General features: G+C 45.8%; 1 protein-coding gene across 8 annotated transcripts in view; it reads right to left on the bottom strand.

Annotated features, from left to right (window-relative positions):
- LOC123993632 (glutamate receptor 1-like) overlaps positions 1–19,611 on the bottom strand; it is a 232,954-nt gene that overhangs the window by 56,615 nt on the left and 156,728 nt on the right. For all 8 annotated transcript variants that reach the window (XR_006831482.1, XM_046295984.1, XM_046295991.1 and 5 more), the window contains exons 10-11: positions 9,999–10,205; positions 5,865–6,313 (exon numbers count right to left, since the gene is read on the bottom strand). Coding sequence is in view for 7 of the 8 variants with exons in the window: in XM_046295984.1 (XP_046151940.1) it covers positions 5,865–6,313; positions 9,999–10,205 (656 nt within the window). In the remaining variant the exon portion in view is untranslated. The remainder of the gene's footprint in view (positions 1–5,864; positions 6,314–9,998; positions 10,206–19,611) is intronic.

Raw genomic sequence — 19,611 nt, 5'->3', positions numbered from 1 at the left:
GCAGACATTCTGTACATCTGTGTGTGTGTTTACTCTGCTAGCTTAGCAGACATTCTGTACATCTGTGTGTGTGTTTACTCTGCTAGCTTAGCAGACATTCTGTACATCTGTGTGTGTGTTTACTCTGCTAGCTTAGTAGACATTCTGTACATCTGTGTGTCTGTTTACTCTGCTAGCTTAGCAGACATTCTGTACATCTGTGTGTGTGTGTTTACTCATTTAACATTACATTTACATTTAAGTCATTTAGCAGACGCTCTTATCCAGAGCGACTTACAAATTGGTGCATTCACCTTATGACATCCAGTGGATCAAGTCACACATGACAGTTAGATGATAAGAGTGAGATTCTACCCTCACTTACTCTGCTAGCTTAGCAGACATTCTGTACATCTGTGTGTGTGTGTGTTTACTCTGCTAGCTTAGCAGCCATTCTGTACATCTGTGTGTGTGTGTTTACTCTGCAAGCTTAGCAGACATTCTGTACATCTGTATGTGTGTGTTTACTCTGCTAGCTTAGCAGACATTCTGTACATCTGTGTGTGTGTTTACTCTGCTAGCTTAGCAGACATTCTGTACATCTGTGTGTGTGTGTTTACTCTGCTAGCTTAGCAGACATTCTGTACATCTGTGTGTGTGTGTTTACTCTGCTAGCTTAGCAGACATTCTGTACATCTGTGTGTGTGTGTTTACTCTGCTAGCTTAGCAGACATTCTGTACATCTGTGTGTGTGTGTGTTTACTCTGCTAGCTTAGCAGACATTCTGTACATCTGTGTGTGTGTGTGTGTTTACTCTGCTAGCTTAGCAGACATTCTGTACATCTGTGTGTGTGTGTGTTTACTCTGCTAGCTTAGCAGACATTCTGTACATCTGTGTGTGTGTGTTTACTCTGCTAGCTTAGCAGACATTCTGTACATCTGTGTGTGTGTTTACTCTGCTAGCTTAGCAGACATTCTGTACATCTGTGTGTGTGTTTACTCTGCTAGCTTAGCAGACATTCTGTACATCTGTGTGTGTGTTTACTCTGCTAGCTTAGCAGACATTCTGTACATCTGTGTGTGTGTGTTTACTCTGCTAGCTTAGCAGACATTCTGTACATCTGTGTGTGTGTGTGTGTTTACTCTGCTAGCTTAGCAGACATTCTGTACATCTGTGTGTGTGTGTGTTTACTCTGCTAGCTTAGCAGACATTCTGTACATCTGTGTGTGTGTGTGTGTTTACTCTGCTAGCTTAGCAGACATTCTGTACATCTGTGTGTGTGTGTTTACTCTGCTAGCTTAGCAGACATTCTGTACATCTGTGTGTGTGTGTTTACTCTGCTAGCTTAGCAGACATTCTGTACATCTGTGTGTGTGTGTTTACTCTGCTAGCTTAGCAGACATTCTGTACATCTGTATGTGTGTGTTTACTCTGCTAGCTTAGCAGACATTCTGTACATCTGTGTGTGTGTGTTTACTCTGCTAGCTTAGCAGACATTCTGTACATATGTGTGTGTGTGTTTACTCTGCTAGCTTAGCAGACATTCTGTCCATCTGTGTGTGTGTGTTTACTCTGCTACTTTAGCAGACATTCTGTACATCTGTGTGTGTGTGTTTACTCTGCTAGCTTAGCAGACATTCTGTACATCTGTGTGTGTGTGTGTTTACTCTGCTAGCTTAGCAGACATTCTGTACATCTGTATGTGTGTGTTTACTCTGCTAGCTTAGCAGACATTCTGTACATCTGTGTGTGTGTGTTTACTCTGCTAGCTTAGTAGACATTCTGTACATCTGTATGTGTGTGTTTACTCTGCTAGCTTAGCAGACATTCTGTACATCTGTATGTGTGTGTTTACTCTGCTAGCTTAGCAGAAGGGACAGAAGACACAGCAGGGACAGAAGAGGTCCAAAAGAGGCCTTTGATTTATCGGATATAGTACCCATACAGTGGGGGAAAAAAGTATTGATCCCCTGCTGATTTTGTACGTTTGCCCACTGACAAAGAAATGATCCATCTATAATTTTAATGGTAGGTTTATTTGAACAGTGAGAGACAGAATAACAACAACAAAAAATCCAGAAAAACGCATGTCAAAAATGTTATAAATTGATTTGCATTTTAATGAGGGAAATAAGTATTTGACCCCTCTGCAAAACATGACTTAGTACTTGGTGGCAATCCCAGAGGTCAGACGTTTCTTGTAGTTGGCTGCCAGGTTTGCACACATTATCATTTCTTTGTCAATGGGCAAACGTACAAAATCAGCAGGGGATCAAATACTTTTTTCCCCTCACTGTACTGCAAGGCTCTTACAATCACAATCTCTCTCCATTGGTCTAGTGAGTCAGTCAATGCCTTGGAAGAGACTGGTAGTGGTTAAATCCCTCTTCTCTCCCTTCTCATTATGTCCTCCTCTCCTCCTTCTCATCCCCTCCTCTCTTGTCCTCTCCCCTCTTCTCATCTCCTCTCCTCCTCTCCTCTCCTGACCTCTACCTTCTTTTCTCCTCCTCTCAGAAGGCTCCCCTGGTGTCCCTGAGAGAGAGAATCAACCTCTTTGTGTCTCTCATTTGAGACACTTTAATGAGATTCTTAATTGGTGACCTTTAGAGAAGGGAGCCGACGGTGGCACAGTTCATCAGAGCTCTCTCTCCGGTTGGAGCTGGACAGAGCTAGTGACACTGTTCAAGACACACTATCGACCCACACCTCCCTCAGCGCAGTTCACATAAGAGTGGACAGAGTTTAGGCCATAGGTCCAGCCTTCCTGGTGAATGTGTTTTCTTTTGCTGGTGTTCTCTGTTAAAGATAACTCATCTCTGCAGTGTTCATAGTATGACTGTCATAGACATTGGAGTTAGCTAAAGCTCTCAGATCTGGGACCTAGCTCTGTTAATAAAGAGCACTGCAGTGCCGTCAGACAGTATTCACATCCCTTGACTTTTTGAAGATGTTGTGTTACAAAGTGGGATCAAAATGGATTAAATTGTCTTTTTTTTTTGGTCAACGATCTACACAGAATACTCTGTAATGAAAAATTATAACATTTGTAAAACATTTATGAAAAATAAAACAAATATTTCTTGATTAGATAAGTGTTCAACCCCTGAGTCAATACATGATAGAATCAACTTTGACAGTGATTACAGCTCTGAGGTCGTCTCTAAGAGCTTTTCACACCCGGATTGACAACTCTTGCCCATTATTCTTTTAAGAATTATTCCTTGTTAGAACACAATTTTCATGTCTTGCCATAGATTTTCAAGCAGATTTAAGTCAAAACAGGAACAGTCACTGTCTTCTTGGTAAACAGCTCCAGTGTAGATTAGGCCTTTGGTGTTTTAGGTTCTTGTCCTGCTGAAAGGTGAACTCATCTCCCAGTGTCTGGTGGAAAGCAGACTGATCCAGGTTTTCCTCTAGGATTTTGCCTGTGTTTAGCTCCATTCTGTTATTTTTGATCCTGAAACACTGCCCAGTTGTACTATTTCAATCAAATGAAAGCATAAATGTTTGCTTTATTAACAAGGAATAATGAGTAGAACATGTTGCTCATTCGATGTTGTCAGCATCTGGGTCTTACCTTGAAACGTGATAGTTATTTTCACTCCGTCAATTAGGTTAATATTGTGGAGTAACTACAATGTTGTTGATCCATCCTGAGTTGTCAACCTATCACAGCCATGTAACTGTTTACAAGTCTCTCCATTGGCCTCACGATGAAACACTGAAACACCCTGGTCTTTGCCATTGTATCTGTGTTTGGAATTCACTGATTGACTGAGGGACCTTACAGATAATTGTATCTGTGTTTGGAATTCACTGATTGACTGAGGGACCTTACAGATAATTGTATCTGTGTTTGGAATTCACTGATTGACTGAGGGACCTTACAGATAATTGTATCTGTGTTTGGAATTCCAATTGTAGGGATACAGATAATCATTTCACCAGGGACCTTACAGATAATTGTATCTGTGTTTGGAATTCACTGATTGACTGAGGGACCTTACAGATAATTGTATCTGTGTTTGGAATTCACTGATTGACTGAGGGACCTTACAGATAATTGTATCCAACCTCATTCTACCAGATAATCTGGTTTGAATTCACTGATTGACTGAGGGACCTTACAGATAATTGTATTTGGAAAACTGAGGGACCTTACAGATAATTGTATCTGTGTTTGGAATTCTGATTTGAGGGTCAGATAATTGTATCTGTGTTTGGAATTCACTGATTGACTGAGGGACCTTACAGATAATTGTATCTGTGTTTGGAATTCACTGATTGACTGAGGGACCTTACAGATAATTGTATTTGTGGGCCACAGAGATGAGGTAGTCATTCCAAAATCATGTTAAACACACAGTCCATGACTTGTTAAGCAATTTTTTACTCCTGAACTTATTGACTCAAGACATTTCAGCTTTTCCTTTTTAATTCATTTGTTAACGGTTAGAGAATTATTTTTTTGCCACTTTGAAATTATGGAGTATTCTGTGTTGGTCAGTAACAAAAAAATCTCAATTTTATCCATTTTAAACACAACTAAATGTGGACAACGTCAAGGTTAATTCCTTCTGAAGACAGTGTAGAATAACTTCACATCTTCATGAGTTCATCCTTTTTGGTTCTCTAGTTTAGAAGTATTTTAGTACCACTTCTGTCCCACTGTAAATGTGTAACGTACAGCTAGTGTAACTGAAAGAGCAGGACTAGGGAAGCGTCTCTGTTTGGGACTGGTGTGAAGTATTCAATGACAGCTGACTTAGTGTAAAGTGTTCTGTGAAGACATTGATCATGAAAGAAGAGAACTTATTTAGCCCTGTTTTATCTGACTGACAGAGGGACTCCCTGGGTGGGGAGTATATTGGGACACACACACACACACACACACACACACACACACACACACACACACACACACACACACACACACACACACACACACACACACACACACACACACACACACACACACACACACACACACACACACACACACACACACACACACGCACACGCACACACACACACACAGGTCTCTATGAAAAGAGGCTTTATGCCAATGGCGCTTCCTGGTTTAACTGAGGCATAAATATAAAACACATTCACTTTTTTAACTATTACACAACAACAATAACAAACCCTAAAAGTTGAAGACAAACAATCACTAGAAGAGTGTGTATCAGAAAACATAAGCAACCTTTTCAACAGTGTCACGTTCTGAAAATCGTTCTTGTGTGTTTTTCTTGTTTTAGTGTTGGTCAGGACGTGAGCTGGGTGGGCATTCTATGTTGTGTGTCTGGTTTGTCTATTTCTATGTTTGGCCTGATATGGTTCTCAATCAGAGGCAGGTGTTAGTCATTGTCTCTGATTGGGAACCATATTTAGGTAGCCTGTTTTGTGTTGGGTTTTGTGGGTGATTGTTCCTGTCTTTGTGGCACCAGCTAGGACTGTTTCGTTTTTTTCATGTTTCTTGTTTTGTAGATTGTTGTATTTTCATCTTTATTAAATATGTACAAAACTAACCACGATGCATTTTGGTCCGCCTCTCTTTCACCAGAAGAAAACCGTTACAAACAGTAGTACAGTACTATGACCACCCTGTCAACTCCCTGGGATGATGCTCTGTCAGTCTCACTGTTTTATCTCATTCCATGTAATCTAAAGGTTCTCTAAGACAACATGTAAAAGTGGTACCAAGAAAACCCTACTGAATTGGGGAAAACCAAAAAATGTCAATACAATAATAGACTGGAGCTTGCAGGGGCAGACTGGGACACCAATTCAGCCCTGGCATTTTATCCACACTAGTCAAATCACTTTGAGCGCCCAATTGTTTTTCTACTTCAGATTTACCTGTATTTCTAAGTGGGTTACCTACCTGGGTGAGATGTCACATCCCTGCTGCATGAAGGCTCCCAGGGAGAACCAGAGAGAGTTGAAGATGCCAAACTCATTGGTCTGTTCCTGATTCTGCTGGTTCTGGCCTGGCTGACCAGGGCTCTGCCCTGACTGTAGCCCAGCACCGGGCCCTGTCGGCTGGGTAGGGGTCTGGGGGTCGGCCCCCTCCTCATAGTCCTCTGCGTGCCACTCGTAGGGGCTGAAGCGGCTCACCAGGAACAGGACCACACTCACACCGATGTAGGCGAACACGATACACATCCAGATCTCATAGGCCAGTGGGTCCAAGAAGGAGAAGACACCTGGTTTAGACTTGGTGGGCTTCTTGATCATGATGGAGATACCCAGAGACATGAAGGGCTTGGAGAAGTCGATCACCTCCTCTCGGACCAGGGTGATGGTCAGCGGGGCTACCGCCACGTCTGCTTTCTGGAGGAGAGAAGGGGAGAGGGGGAGAAACATAAGGATAGAGAAAGTAAGGGAAGTAGGGATGTAGAGAAGGAGGGAAGGCGACAAAGACGTAGAGAGGGAAGGAGGGATGCAAGAGAGAGAGGTAGGGAAGGAGTGAGGGCGGGAGAGGGAAAGAGAGACATGTTAGGAGGTAGGTAGGGAGGGAGGGAGGGATGTTAGAGAGTTGGGAGGGAGAGAGGGCGGGGGAGGGAAAGAGAGAAGTTAGAGGTAGGGAGGGAGAGAGAGAGGGTGGGGAGGGAGGGAAAGAGAGACATGTTAGAGAGGTAGGGAGAGAGAAGGAGAGACATGTTAGAGAGGTAGGGAGAGGGAAAGAGAGACATGTTAGAGAGGTAGGGAGAGAGAAAGAGAGACATGTTAGAGAGGTAGGGAGAGAAAAAGAGAGACGTGTTAGAGAGGTAGGGAGAGAGAAAGAGAGACGTGTTAGAGAGGTAGGGAGAGAGAAAGAGAGACATTTTAGAGAGGTAGCGAGAGAACGAGAGACATGTTAGAGAGGTAGGGAGAGAGAAAGAGAGACGTGTTAGAGAGGTAGGGAGAGAAAGAGAGACATGTTAGAGGTAGGGAGAGAGAAAGAGAGACATGTTAGAGGTAGGGACAGAGAAAGAGAGACATGTTAGAGAGGTAGGGAGAGGGAAAGAGAGACGTGTTAGAGAGGTAGGGAGAGAGAAAGAGAGACATGTTAGAGAGGTAGGGAGAGAGAAAGAGAGACGTGTTAGAGAGGTAGGGAGAGAAAGAGAGACATGTTAGAGGTAGGGACAGAGAAAGAGAGACATGTTAGAGGTAGGGAGAGAAAGAGAGACATGTTAGAGAGGTAGGGAGAGGGAAAGAGAGACGACGTGTTAGAGAGGTAGGGAGAGAGAAAGAGAGACATGTTAGAGAGAAAGAGAGACGTGTTAGAGAGGTAGGGGGAGAGAAAGAGAGACATGTTAGAGAGAAAGAGAGACGTGTTAGAGAGGTAGGGGGAGAGAAAGAGAGACATGTTAGAGAGGTAGGGGGAGAGAAAGAGAGACATGTTAGAGAGAAAGAGAGACGTGTTAGAGAGGTAGGGGGAGAGAAAGAGAGACATGTTAGCAATAAATATTTGAGTTGTGCTGTCACCTTGACCCTGAGCTATACTCAAGCAGAGAAAATATTCAAAACAATAGAATATCAAAAGCTGTATACAGATGCATAATCTTAATTTGAGCCAGTTCGCTATAGCAGGAAAATAAACCTTCAGCAACAGGAAATGTGAATTATTATGTGGATTATAATTAATTTTTGTAGGTACATTTTTCTTTAGGACAAATCAAGTCTGACATTTTAAATTGGAAATGACAAACTTTAGACTTCTTTATAAACCTTAAATACACTACAAGTTTGCATTCCCTGCTATGCAGGAAAATGATCAACAACAAAAGAATGATCAAATGAAGATCCTACATCTGCAAATAAAAACACTTTACTACATCCGGAAATAGAGCTAGATACTGTCCAGTGCAGTAGGTGTTCTGAAGGAGGACAACGAAGGAGAGAAAATACTGCAAATACTGCAAACTGAGTGTACAATACATTACAAAGTGCTCTTTCTTTCCATGACATAGACTGACCAAGTAAATCCAGGTGAAAGTTATGATCCCTTATTGATGTCACTTGTTAAATCCACTTCAATCAGTATAGATGAACAGTAGGAGACAGGTTAAAGAAGGATTTTTAAACCTGGGACACAATTGAGATTAATTGTGTATGTGTGCCATTCAAGAATGGTGAACCAATCAAGGACATCCAGCTAACTTAATAGAACTGTGGGAAGCAGTGGAGTCAACATGGGCCAGCCTCCCTGTGGACCTTGATCCCCTGTAGACCCCGTTCTCCTCCCGTCACACCCACACCCATCTATCTCTCCATAGCATCACAAAGGCCTGTTCTCCTCCCCTCACACCCATCTATCTCCCATAGCATCACAAAGGCCTGTTCTCCTCCCCTCACACCCATCTATCTCTCCATAGCATCACAAAGGCCTGTTCACCTCCCCTCACACCCATCTATCTCCCATAGCATCACAAAGGCCTGTTCTTCTCCCCTCACACCCACACCTATCTCCCATAGCATCACAAAGACCCCTTTAACAGCAGAGAACAGTGCCATGGTGTGAAATGGGTCTTCTTTGTTACAAATCCTTTTCCTATGGAGATTGTGTGTCTGTTACGGTAACTAAACGTAACCTCCCCGAGAGAGAGAGAGAGAGAGAGAGAGAGAGAGAGAGAGAGAGAGAGAGAGAGAGAGAGAGAGAGAGAGAGAGAGAGAGAGAGAGAGAGAGAGAGAGAGAGAGACAGAGAGAGAGACAGAGAGAGAGACAGAGAGAGAGAGACAGAGCGAGCAAGAGAGAGAGAGAGAGAGAGAGAGAGAGAGAGAGAGAGAGAGAGAGAGAGAGAGAGAGAGAGAGAGAGAGAGCGAGAGAGAGAGAGAGAGAGAGAGAGAGAGAGAGAGAGAGAGAGAGAGAGAGACAGAGAGAGAGAGAGAGAGAGAGAGAGAGAGAGAGAGAGAGAGAGAGAGAGAGAGAGAGAGACAGAGAGAGAGAGAGAGAGAGAGAGAGAGAGAGAGAGAGAGAGAGAGAGAGAGAGAGAGAGAGAGAGAGAGAGAGAGAGAGAGAGAGAGAGAGAGACAGAGACAGAGAGACAGAGAGAGAGAGAGAGAGAGAGAGAGCGAGCGAGCAAGAGAGAGAGAGAGAGAGAGAGAGAGAGAGAGAGAGAGAGAGAGAGAGAGAGAGAGAGAGAGAGAGAGAGAGAGAGAGATTTGGCCCTAAACAGAATTTAAGGAAAGCTTTGACTACTTAGTGAGCATAGTCTTGCTATTGAGAAAGGCCGCCATAGACAGACCTGGCTCTCAAGAGAAGACAGGCTATGTGCACACTGCCCACAAAATGAGGTGGAAACTGAGCTGCACTTCCTAACCTCCTGTCCAACGTATGACCATGTTTCCCTCCGATTACACAGATCCACAAAGAATTTGAAAACAAACCCAATTTTGATTAACTCCCATATTTAACGGGTGAAATACCACAGTGTGCCATCACAGCAGCAAGATTTGTGACCTGTTTCCACAAAGGACAACCAGTGAAGAACAAACACCATTGTCAATACACCCCATATTTATGCTTATTTATTTTCCCTTGTGTACTTTAACCATTTGTACATTGTTACAACACTGTATATATACATAATATGACATTTGTAATGTCTTTATTGTTTTGAAACTTCTGTACATGTAATGTTTACTGTTCATTTTTATTGTTTATTTAACTTTTGTATATTATCTACCTCACTTGCTTTGGCAATGTGAACATATGTTTCCCATGCCAATAAAGCCCCTTGAATTGAATTGAATTGAGAGAGGGTGTGAGAGTGTGTCCACTGTATCCTAAGCTATATAAATTGTTGATTGGAAACTAATTTCCTGTGAAAAAATAAACATAATTTATTTAAAAAGGACTACCATGTTTTGCAGATGGTATCAGAGAACATTATAGTGTCAGAAAGACAAATTGTGCGGTGTCATCGTCATAAAAATAGAATGTTACCAATATGAATGTTAACCACCTCCATAAATGTTATGAGCACTTACTAACCCTCTTGTAAGCTCTAATAACCACCTTATGAGCACTCACCCCGTACACCAGCTCTCCAACCATGCCGTTCCACATCTTGGTCTCGGAGTCTCTGGCTCCGTACTTCCCATCTGAGACCACCTTCAGTTTGTAGTGGTATCCAACGTGCTTGGCGATCTCGGCCGCTAGCTCCACGATGTAGCCCTCGTACTTATCGTTCCCTGACAGCTGATCATGGTTCTTCTTCAACATCACGTATGGGGATTCCTGTAGGAGAAGGGAGGGCAGATGCACTCAGGGCTGGGGTCAATTCCATTGAAATTCCAATTTAAGGAGTACACTGAATAGTTTTTTGGGGGGGGAATTGGGTTTAATTTCTGAATTGACTCAAATTAAAATGGAATTGAACTCAAGCCTGGATAGAGTTCCAATATTTTTTATTTAACTACGCAATTCAGTTAAGAACAAATTCTTATTTACAATGACAGCCTAGGAACAGTTTTTTACCTTGTCAGCTCGGGGATTCGATTTAGCAACCTTTTGGTAACTGGCCCAAGGCTCTAACCACTAGGCTACCTGTCACCACATTAAAGGTCATTATAAACCGTGTGGTTCGAGCCCTGAATGCTGATTTGCTAAAAGCTGTGGTATATCAGACCATGTATAGTACCAGTAGTATGACAAATACTTTTTTTACTGCTCTAAATACTAGGGCTGTCCCCGACTAAAATAAAATATTGGTTTGCTGAAAGTGATTGGTCAAAATGTTTAAACGTGTATTTTTCCATATATAGACACACCCTTTGTGTTTTAATAAAATCAAATATATGCATATCTGTTTGATGAAATAAGACACACATTACTCAAGAGGGAAGCAGAGATCAAGATAACCAGAAGAGAAAAAAACCTGACCGAGCATCCTCCTTCCGCTCCTGCTGGCCTTCGCAGATTCTGCCATTACTCTCCTGAAGTTGTGCATCGCCCATTTCTCTTACCCTTTCTACCGGTCTGCATGCCAGTTATGGTTTTCATATGCACGTTTACGTGGAACAGTTTCTTTTCATTTATAATAACGCCTTCGTATCTCAAAATCATTGTCATGTGGTTAATCAAAATTCTATCCGAATCTAAATAAAAAATGATACAAACCTAAAAAGTAACTTATATGTAACAATTGCCTAGATAAATCAATAAAGCCAACGAATAAAAACATTGCGGCCTGCAGGTAGAAAATATACTGATAAAAAATAAATATACTATAAATCACATTCACTACGCATGGCTTGTCTGCACTGAAATTCAAACACTGTATCAACTTGGACCCACCCAAGGCTTGCTTTAGCGAACTTGCAACATTATGTCAAATATTCAGGGCCCTCAGTTTCCTGCTCCAGTGAGGTCGGGACAGATACAGCTGGAGGAATAAGAGCTCATCAGGTAGACCTATTTTATTCCACTGGATCAGAGCATGACATTTTCCCCTTTCACGCTGACTGGTTATCGAAAGGGAAAGAGCTGGAAAGATTTTCAAATACATCGAGGAACTATTGTCATTCTCAGTGGATGGAACAGTCGTTGTTTGCTCGCTGTTTGAGGTGAAGAAAACATGACATTGAGAAGCTCCACAGCTCATTAGTGGTGGTGCGTTAAGCCAATCAGAAATACTATCAGTTCCCCAAATGGGCACATTTATATGCCTACATTTGCATACAGGCCAGGAGCCTATTGGTCTAATTCGTAATCAGGTGCGTAATCAGGTGTGTATCCTCACACAACACTGACAGAAGCGCTCCAAATAAAAGACAATGACTAAATTGAAAAAACTGAAATGGAATGAAATAAAACAAACTTAGCATAGGTTGTGGGCTCTGCAAACAACGTGTCCACTCTGACAAGGAGAACGGTAAAAGACTGGAATAATAATATATTGAATGCATTAACAGAAATAACCATAACCAAACAAACATTGTAGATTAGAAATTATAGGAATGAATAGTAAATATAGGCTACTACTGGTGATATGTAATGGGGAATTGATAGACACTAACAATCAAGGCAAACAATTCACACATTGAAGTTAAGAAACAATGAATGTGCACAAATTAGCAGGAGAGAGCGCATTCCGCAGTGGATTAGTTCACTGAGATGGGCGCGAATAAGACAGGTGTCTTGTGTGCAATAAAACTTGTAAAATATATATTGTGACTGCTCGACAACAAAAAACGTGCACCAAATACGTGCACCAAACAATCGACCAGTTAAGTAATTAGAGTCAGCCCTACCAATTACGTTAGTAATCAGGTTATAATAGCAATATGGCACCTCAGGGGTTTGTGGTATGTTGCCACTATACCACGGCTAAGGGCTGTATCCAGGCATTCCACCTTGCATCATGTTTAGAACAGCCCTTAGCCGTGGTATATTGGCCATATACCACACCACGCCTTATTGCTTAAATATAGGACGGATTGATACAGGTTAGTACCAGGGAGTATGATGATGTGGAACATGATCTAATGTAGGGCATTCCTGTTAACCTACAGACAGGATGTGTCACACCCTGATCTGTTTCACCTGTCTATGTGATTGCCTCTACCCCCTCCAGGTGTCGCCCATCTTCTCCATTATCCCCTTTGTACTTATACCTGGGTTCTCTGTTTGTCTGTTGCAAGTTCATCTTGTTAGTCAAGTCAACCCGTCGTTTTTCATCATAGCTCCTGCTTCTCCCCAGTCTCTCTTTTTCTCGCCCTCCTGGTTTTGACCCCGGTCTATCCAGTCTCTGAGCCTGCCTGCCGGACCACTCTGCCTGCCCCTGACCCTAAGCCTGCCTGCCGGACCACTCTGCCTGCCCCTGACCCTGAGCCAGCCTGCCTGCCGGACCACTCTGCCTGCCCCTGACCCTGAGCCTTCCAGCCGGACCACTCTGCCTGTCCCTGACACCGAGCCTGCCTGCCGGACCACTCTGCCTGCCCCTGACCCTAAGCCTGCCTGCCGGACCACTCTGCCTGCCCCTGACCCTGAGCCTTCCAGCCGGACCACTCTGCCTGTTCCTGACACTGAGCCTGCCTGCCGGACCACTCTGCCTGCCCCTGACCCTAAGCCTGCCTGCCGGACCACTCTGCCTGCCCCTGACCCTGAGCCAGCCTGCCTGCCGGACCACTCTGCCTGCCCCTGACCCTGAGCCAGCCTGCCTGCCGGACCACTCTGCCTGCCCCTGACCCTGAGCCTGCCTGCCTGCCGGACCACTCTGCCTGCCCCTGACCCTGAGCCTTCCAGCCGGACCACTCTGCCTATCCCTGACCCTGAGCCTGCCTGCCGGACCACTCTGCCTGCCCCTGACCCTAAGCCTGCCTGCCGGAACACTCTGCCTGCCCCTGACCCTGAGCCTGCTTGCCGGACCACTCTGCCTGCCCCTGACCCTGAGCCTGCCTGCCGGACCACTCTGCCTGCCCCTGACCCTGAGCCTGCCTGCCGGACCACTCTGCCTGCCCCTGACCCTGACCCTGCCTGCCGGACCACTCTGCCTGCCTCTGACCCTGAGCCTGCCTGCCGGACCACTCTGCCTGACCTGACCCTGAGCCTGCCTGCCGGACCACTATGCCTGACCTGACCCTGACCCTGCCTGCCCCTGCCTGCCTGCCCCTGCCCCTGCCTGCCGGACCACTATGCCTGACCTAACCCTGAGCCTGCCTGCCGGACCACTCTGCCTGCCCCTGACCCCTGCCTGCCGGACCACTCTGCCTGACCTGACCCTGAGCCTGCCTGCCGGACCACTCTGCCTGACCTGACCCTGAGCCTGCCTGCCGGACCACTCTGCCTGACCTGACCCTGAGCCTGCCTGCCGGACCACTCTGCCTGCCCCTGACCCTGAGCCTGCCTGCCGGACCACTCTGCCTGACCTGACCCTGAGCCTGCCTGCCGGACCACTCTGCCTGACCTGACCCTGAGCCTGCCTGCCGGACCACTATGCATGACCTGACCCTGCCTGCCCCTGACCCTGAGCCTGCCTGCCGGACCACTCTGCCTGCCCTTGACCCTGAGCCTGCCTGCCGGACCACTCTGCCTGTCCTGACCCTGAGCCTGCCTGCTGGACCACTCTGCCTGACCTGACCCTGAGCCTGCCTGCCGGACCACTCTGCCTGCCCCTGACCCTGACCCTGCCTGCCTGCCTGCCCCTGACCCTGCCTGCCTGCCCCTGCTCCTGCCCTTGCCTGCCGGACCACTATGCCTGACCTGACCCTGAGCCTGCCTGCCGGACCACTCTGCCTGCCCCTGAGCCTGCCTGCCGGACCACTCTGCCTGCCCCTGAGCCTGCCTGCTGGACCACTCTGCCTGCCCCTGAGCCTGCCTGCCGGACCACTCTGCCTGACCTGACCCTGAGCCTGCCTGCCGGACCACTCTGCCTGCCCCTGAGCCTGCCTGCCGGACCACTCTGCCTGCCCCTGCCCCTGCCTGCCGGACCACTATGCCTGACCTGACCCTGAGCCTGCCTGCCGGACCACTCTGCCCCTGAGCCTGCCCCGGACCAGCCTGCCCCTGCCGCCGGACCACTCTGCCTGACCTGACCCTGAGCCTGCCTGCCGGACCACTCTGCCTGACCTGCCTGACCTGCCGGACCCTGCCTGAGCCTGCCTGCCGGACCACTCTGCCTGACCTGACCCTGAGCCTGCCTGCCGGACCACTCTGCCTGACCTGACCCTGAGCCTGCCTGCCGGACCACTCTGCCTGACCTGACCCTGAGCCTGCCTGTCGGACCACTATGCATGACCTGACCCTGAGCCTGCCTGCCGGACCACTCTGCCTAACCTGACCCTGAGCCTGCCTGCCTGCCTGCCTGCCGGACCACTCTGCCTGACCTGACCCTGAGCCTGCCTGCCGGACCACTCTGCCTGACCTGACCCTGAGCCTGCCTGCCGGACCACTCTGCCTGACCTGACCCTGAGCCTGCCTGCCGGACCACTCTGCCTGACCTGACCCTGAGCCTGCCTGCCGGACCACTATGCCTGACCTGACCCTGCCTGCCCCTGACCCTGAGCCTGCCTGCCGGACCACTCTGCCTGACCTGACCCTGAGCCTGCCTGCCGGACCACTCTGCCTGACCTGACCCTGAGCCTGCCTGCCGTCCTGTACCTTTCCCCCACTACTCTGATTATAGACCCCTGCCTGCCTTGGCCTGTCATTTGCCTGCCCTGTTGCCGTAATAAACATTGTTACTGCGACACAGTCTTCATCTGGGTCTTACCTTCAAACCTGATAGGGTGAACAGTAATGACAGAGAGTCTGGGTGTTGTAAAATAGGATCCTTATAGCAGTCGTAAGGGAAGATATGTTGCGGAATCACGTGCACAAGTTGTGCTTTTATTTAGGTCCACAGTTGACGATGGTGGTCCAGACGTTAAATTGACAATATATACAAAATTATAAAAAGTGTATGTTTACAAATGTATCGATAACTTCTTCATGAAAAGAAAACGGCTTGGAGCAGGTAAATTTGCCCATTCCATTCAGACTCACGTCGGGGTATCAGGCTCTCGTCAGCCTCCCCTCACAATAAGCAAGATTAATCTGGCAAAATAGCCTCAAGACAGGAGTTTGTATTATTTTAGGCCCTTAACTGGTATTCAATGTAAAATGCATAATCCAAAATCATTAATTAAATTGTATGTTAGTAATTTATAGAATCATCTTCTACCTCATTATTCTTGCAAATATGTATGTGGACTTGAAACATTATTGTACCAAAATGAAACAACATTTCTACAATGCTGCTATAAACATTAAGGAATTAAATTTAACACTAGTGATTATTGTAAATTCACGTGGAATAAAGATTTAACAGAAATGTAGGCTAGTTTATCATGGCGAAACATTAACAAACATTTAGAATGTGGAAACAAAAGCGCTCTGAAATGGCAAGTTTGGAGAGCGCACTAGTTGACTGTCTAGTGAGTCAATGGGATTACTACCACAGGGATTCCTACCCTATTCTAAGGAGAGGGAGATCAGCTCATTTGATAAGGAAGTACAGATAATGTAGCCATGGTTTTTATAATCAGAAATACACTATATATACAAAGGTAAATTAGTGGATTCGCTTATTTCAGTCTCACCTATTGCTGACAGGTGTATAAAATCGAGCACACAGCCATGTAATCTCCATAGACAAACATTGGCAGTAGAATGTACTTACTGAAGAGCTCAGTGACTTTCAACGTAGCACCGTCATAGGATGCCACCTTTCCAACAAGTCAGTTTGTCACATTTTTTGTGCTATTATTGTGTGCTGTTATTGTCAAGTCGAAACCTCTAGGAGCAACAACGGCTCAGCCGCGAAGTGGTAGGCTACACAAGCTCACAGAACAAGACCACCAAGTGCTGAAGCGTGTCGTGTATAAAAATCACTACCGAGTTCCAAACTGCCTCTGGAAGCAACGTCAGCACAATAACTGTTCGTCGGGAGCTTTATGAAATGGGTTTCCATCTCTGAGCAGCCGCACACGAGCCTAAGATCACCATGCGCAATACTGGAGTGGTGTAAAGCCCGCTGCCATTGGACTCTGGAGCAGTGGAAATGCGTTCTCTGGAGTGATGAATCACACTTCACCATCTGGCAGTCCAATGGATGAATCTGGGTTTGGCGGATGCCAGGAGAACGCTACCTGCCCCAATGCATAGTGCCAACTGTAAAGTTTGGTGGAGGAGGAATAATGGTATGGGGCTGTTTTTCATGGTTCGGGCTAGGCCCCTTAGTTCCAATGAAGGGCAATCTTAATGGTACAGCATACAATGACTTTCTAGACAATTCTGTGCTTCCAACTCTGTGGCAACAGTTTGGGGAAGGCCCTTTCCTGTTACAGCATGACAATGTCCCGTGCACAAAGCGAGGTCCATACAGAAATGGTTTGTCGAGTTTGGTGTGGAAGAACTTGACTGGCCTGCACAGAGCCCTGACCTCAACCCCATCAAACACCTTTGGGATTAAGGCTCGCAGTCGGAACACCGACTGCGAGCCCATCCTCACTCAATGCCCAGCCTCACTAAAGCTCTTGTGGCTGAATGGAAGCAAGCAATGTTCCATCATCTAGTGGAAAGCCTTCCCTTATTTACATAAGTATTCATACCCTTTGCTATGAGATTCAAAATTAAGCTCAAGTGCATCCTGTTTCCATTGATCATCCCTCAGATCTTTCTACAATGTCATTGGAGTCCACCTGTTGTACATTCATTTGATTGGATGTAATTTGGAAAGGCACAAAACTAACTATATAAGGTCCCACAGTTGACAGTGCATGTCAGAGCAAAAACCAAGCCATGATGTCAAAGGAATTGTCTGTAGAGCTTCGAGACAGGATTGTATCAAGGCATAGATTTGGGGAAGGGTACCAAAAAATGTCTGCAGCATGAAAGGTCCCCAAGAACACAGTGGCCTCCATCATTCTGAAATGAAAGAAGTTTGGAACCACCAAGACTCTTCCAAGAGCTGGCCACCATCAGAAAGGTGACCAAGAACCCAATGGTCACTCTGACAGAGCTCTACAGTTCCTCTCTGGAGATGGGAGAACCTTCCAGATGGACAACCATCTCTGCATTACTCAGTAAAAGGCACATGACAGCCCACTTGGAGTTTGCCAAAAGGCACCTAAAGACTCTCAGACCATGAGAAAAAACAAGATTATCTGGTCTGATGAAACCAAAATTCAGCTCTTTGGCCTGAATGTCAAGCATCAGGTCTGGAGGAAACCTGGCACCATCCTTTACAGTGAATCATGGTGGTAGCAGCATCATGTTTTTCAGCGGCAGGGACTGGGAGACAAGTCAGACTAGTTTTTTTTTACCCCATTTTTTTCTCCCCAATTTCGTGGTATCCAATTGGTAGTAGTTACAGTCTTGTCTCATTGCTGCAACTCCCGTACAGACTCAGGAGAGGTGAAGGTTGAGAGCCATGCGTCCTCCAAAACACAACCCAACCAAGCCGCACTGCTTCTTGACACAATGCCCATCCAACCTGGGAGCCAGCCGCACCAATGTGTCAGAGGACACACCGTACACCTGGCGACCTGGTCAGCGTGCACTGCGCCCGGCCCGCCACAGGAGTCACTAGTGCGCAAGGAGACAAGGATATCCCTGCCGGCCAAACCCTCCCTAACGACGCTGGTCCAATTGTGTGCCGCCCCATGGGCCTCCCGGTCATGGCCGGCTGCGACAGAGCCTGGGCTCGAACCCAGAGTCTCTGGTGGCACAGCTAGCACTGAGATGCAGTGCCTTAGACCACTGCACCACCCGGGAGGCACAGAGAGATCCTTGATGAAAACCTGCTCCAGAGCGCTCAGGTCCTCAGACTAGGGCGAAGGTTCACCTTCCAAAAAGACAACGACCCTAAGCACACAGCCCAGACAAAGCAGGAGTGGCTTCCAGACAAGTCTCTGAATGTCCTTGAGTGACTCAGCCAGAGCCCGGACTTAAACCCGATCGAACTTCTCTGGAGAGACTTAAAAATAGCTGTGCAGCAACACTCCCCATCCAACCTGACAGAGCTTGAGAGGATCTGCAGAGAAGAATGGGAGAAATTCCCCAAATACAGGTGTGCCAAGCTTGTAGCATCAAAACCAAGAAGAATCAAAGCTGTAATCGGTGTCCAAGGTGCATCAACAAAGTATTGAGTAAAGCGTCTGAATACTTATGTAAATTAAATGTATCTGTTTTTTAGCAAACATTTCTACAAACCTGATTTTGCATTGTCATTTGGGGTATTGTGTGTAGATTGGTGAGGAAAAAAAATATTTCATTTTAGAAAAAGGCTGTAACAAAGTCAAGGGGTCTAAATCGTTTCCCAATATCTGAGATTTTTATTATGGCATCGCCGCTGAGATTTTCTGTTAGGGATTTTTTATTCAGAAAATACCCTTCACATCACGTGAAAGATTTCTGTGTTAGTGACAGAGAAGTGATGGAAATTTAACCTGTTGTGCCACAAACATTTATGCAGCTGCTACTTAGACAGATTAAACTACAGCAAATACCACCTGGCAACCAGGTTCTTTATCATCGAATCCATAGGCCTTTCAGGGAAGGTACATTATTCATTTAGGTTTACAATACCGTTAAAATATTGCACATCGAAGATCAATATTGGATGGATTTAATAGGAGCGTACCAGAACATACATAAGCAGCTGTCATATTTGCAAAGAGGGACTTTGGAATAATGTAATATCCATACACAGCCCTGGGGAGGTCAGACAAAAAATGTTACCAGCTCATAAAGTTTATCACCACTTTTCTCAAGATGAGACCATAGATGTGATCTATGCTTCATATATTATATTATTCAGGAGAATTGACAAAGTAGCAGCTAAACACAGAAATAGAATAGAATGGAGCTACTGAAGCATTGTTCTATTGAGGATCTCTGCTGGGGAGGTATTTCAATAGGATGGTTCATGTTTGATCATTAAGCCACACGCACGGTGGAATAATAATTGCTAATAGGCCTACGATTAAACCATGAAAGATCATTAGACAATTGATCTTTATAAATCATGATATTATCACTACCATGGAGCAGACCTACAGTTAGCCAGTTACACAATTAGCTATTTCATGATTACATATCATTAGACTGTATGGCCCTTCCACAACCATGGAGTAAAATTCAACCCAGAAAGATCATTATA

The sequence above is a fragment of the Oncorhynchus gorbuscha genome, linkage group LG13 (assembly GCF_021184085.1).
Source record: "Oncorhynchus gorbuscha isolate QuinsamMale2020 ecotype Even-year linkage group LG13, OgorEven_v1.0, whole genome shotgun sequence".
NCBI classification, from domain to species: domain Eukaryota; kingdom Metazoa; phylum Chordata; class Actinopteri; order Salmoniformes; family Salmonidae; genus Oncorhynchus; species Oncorhynchus gorbuscha.
Note: the sequence above shows the minus strand (reverse complement) of the source record. Positions and strands in the feature narration are given on the sequence as shown.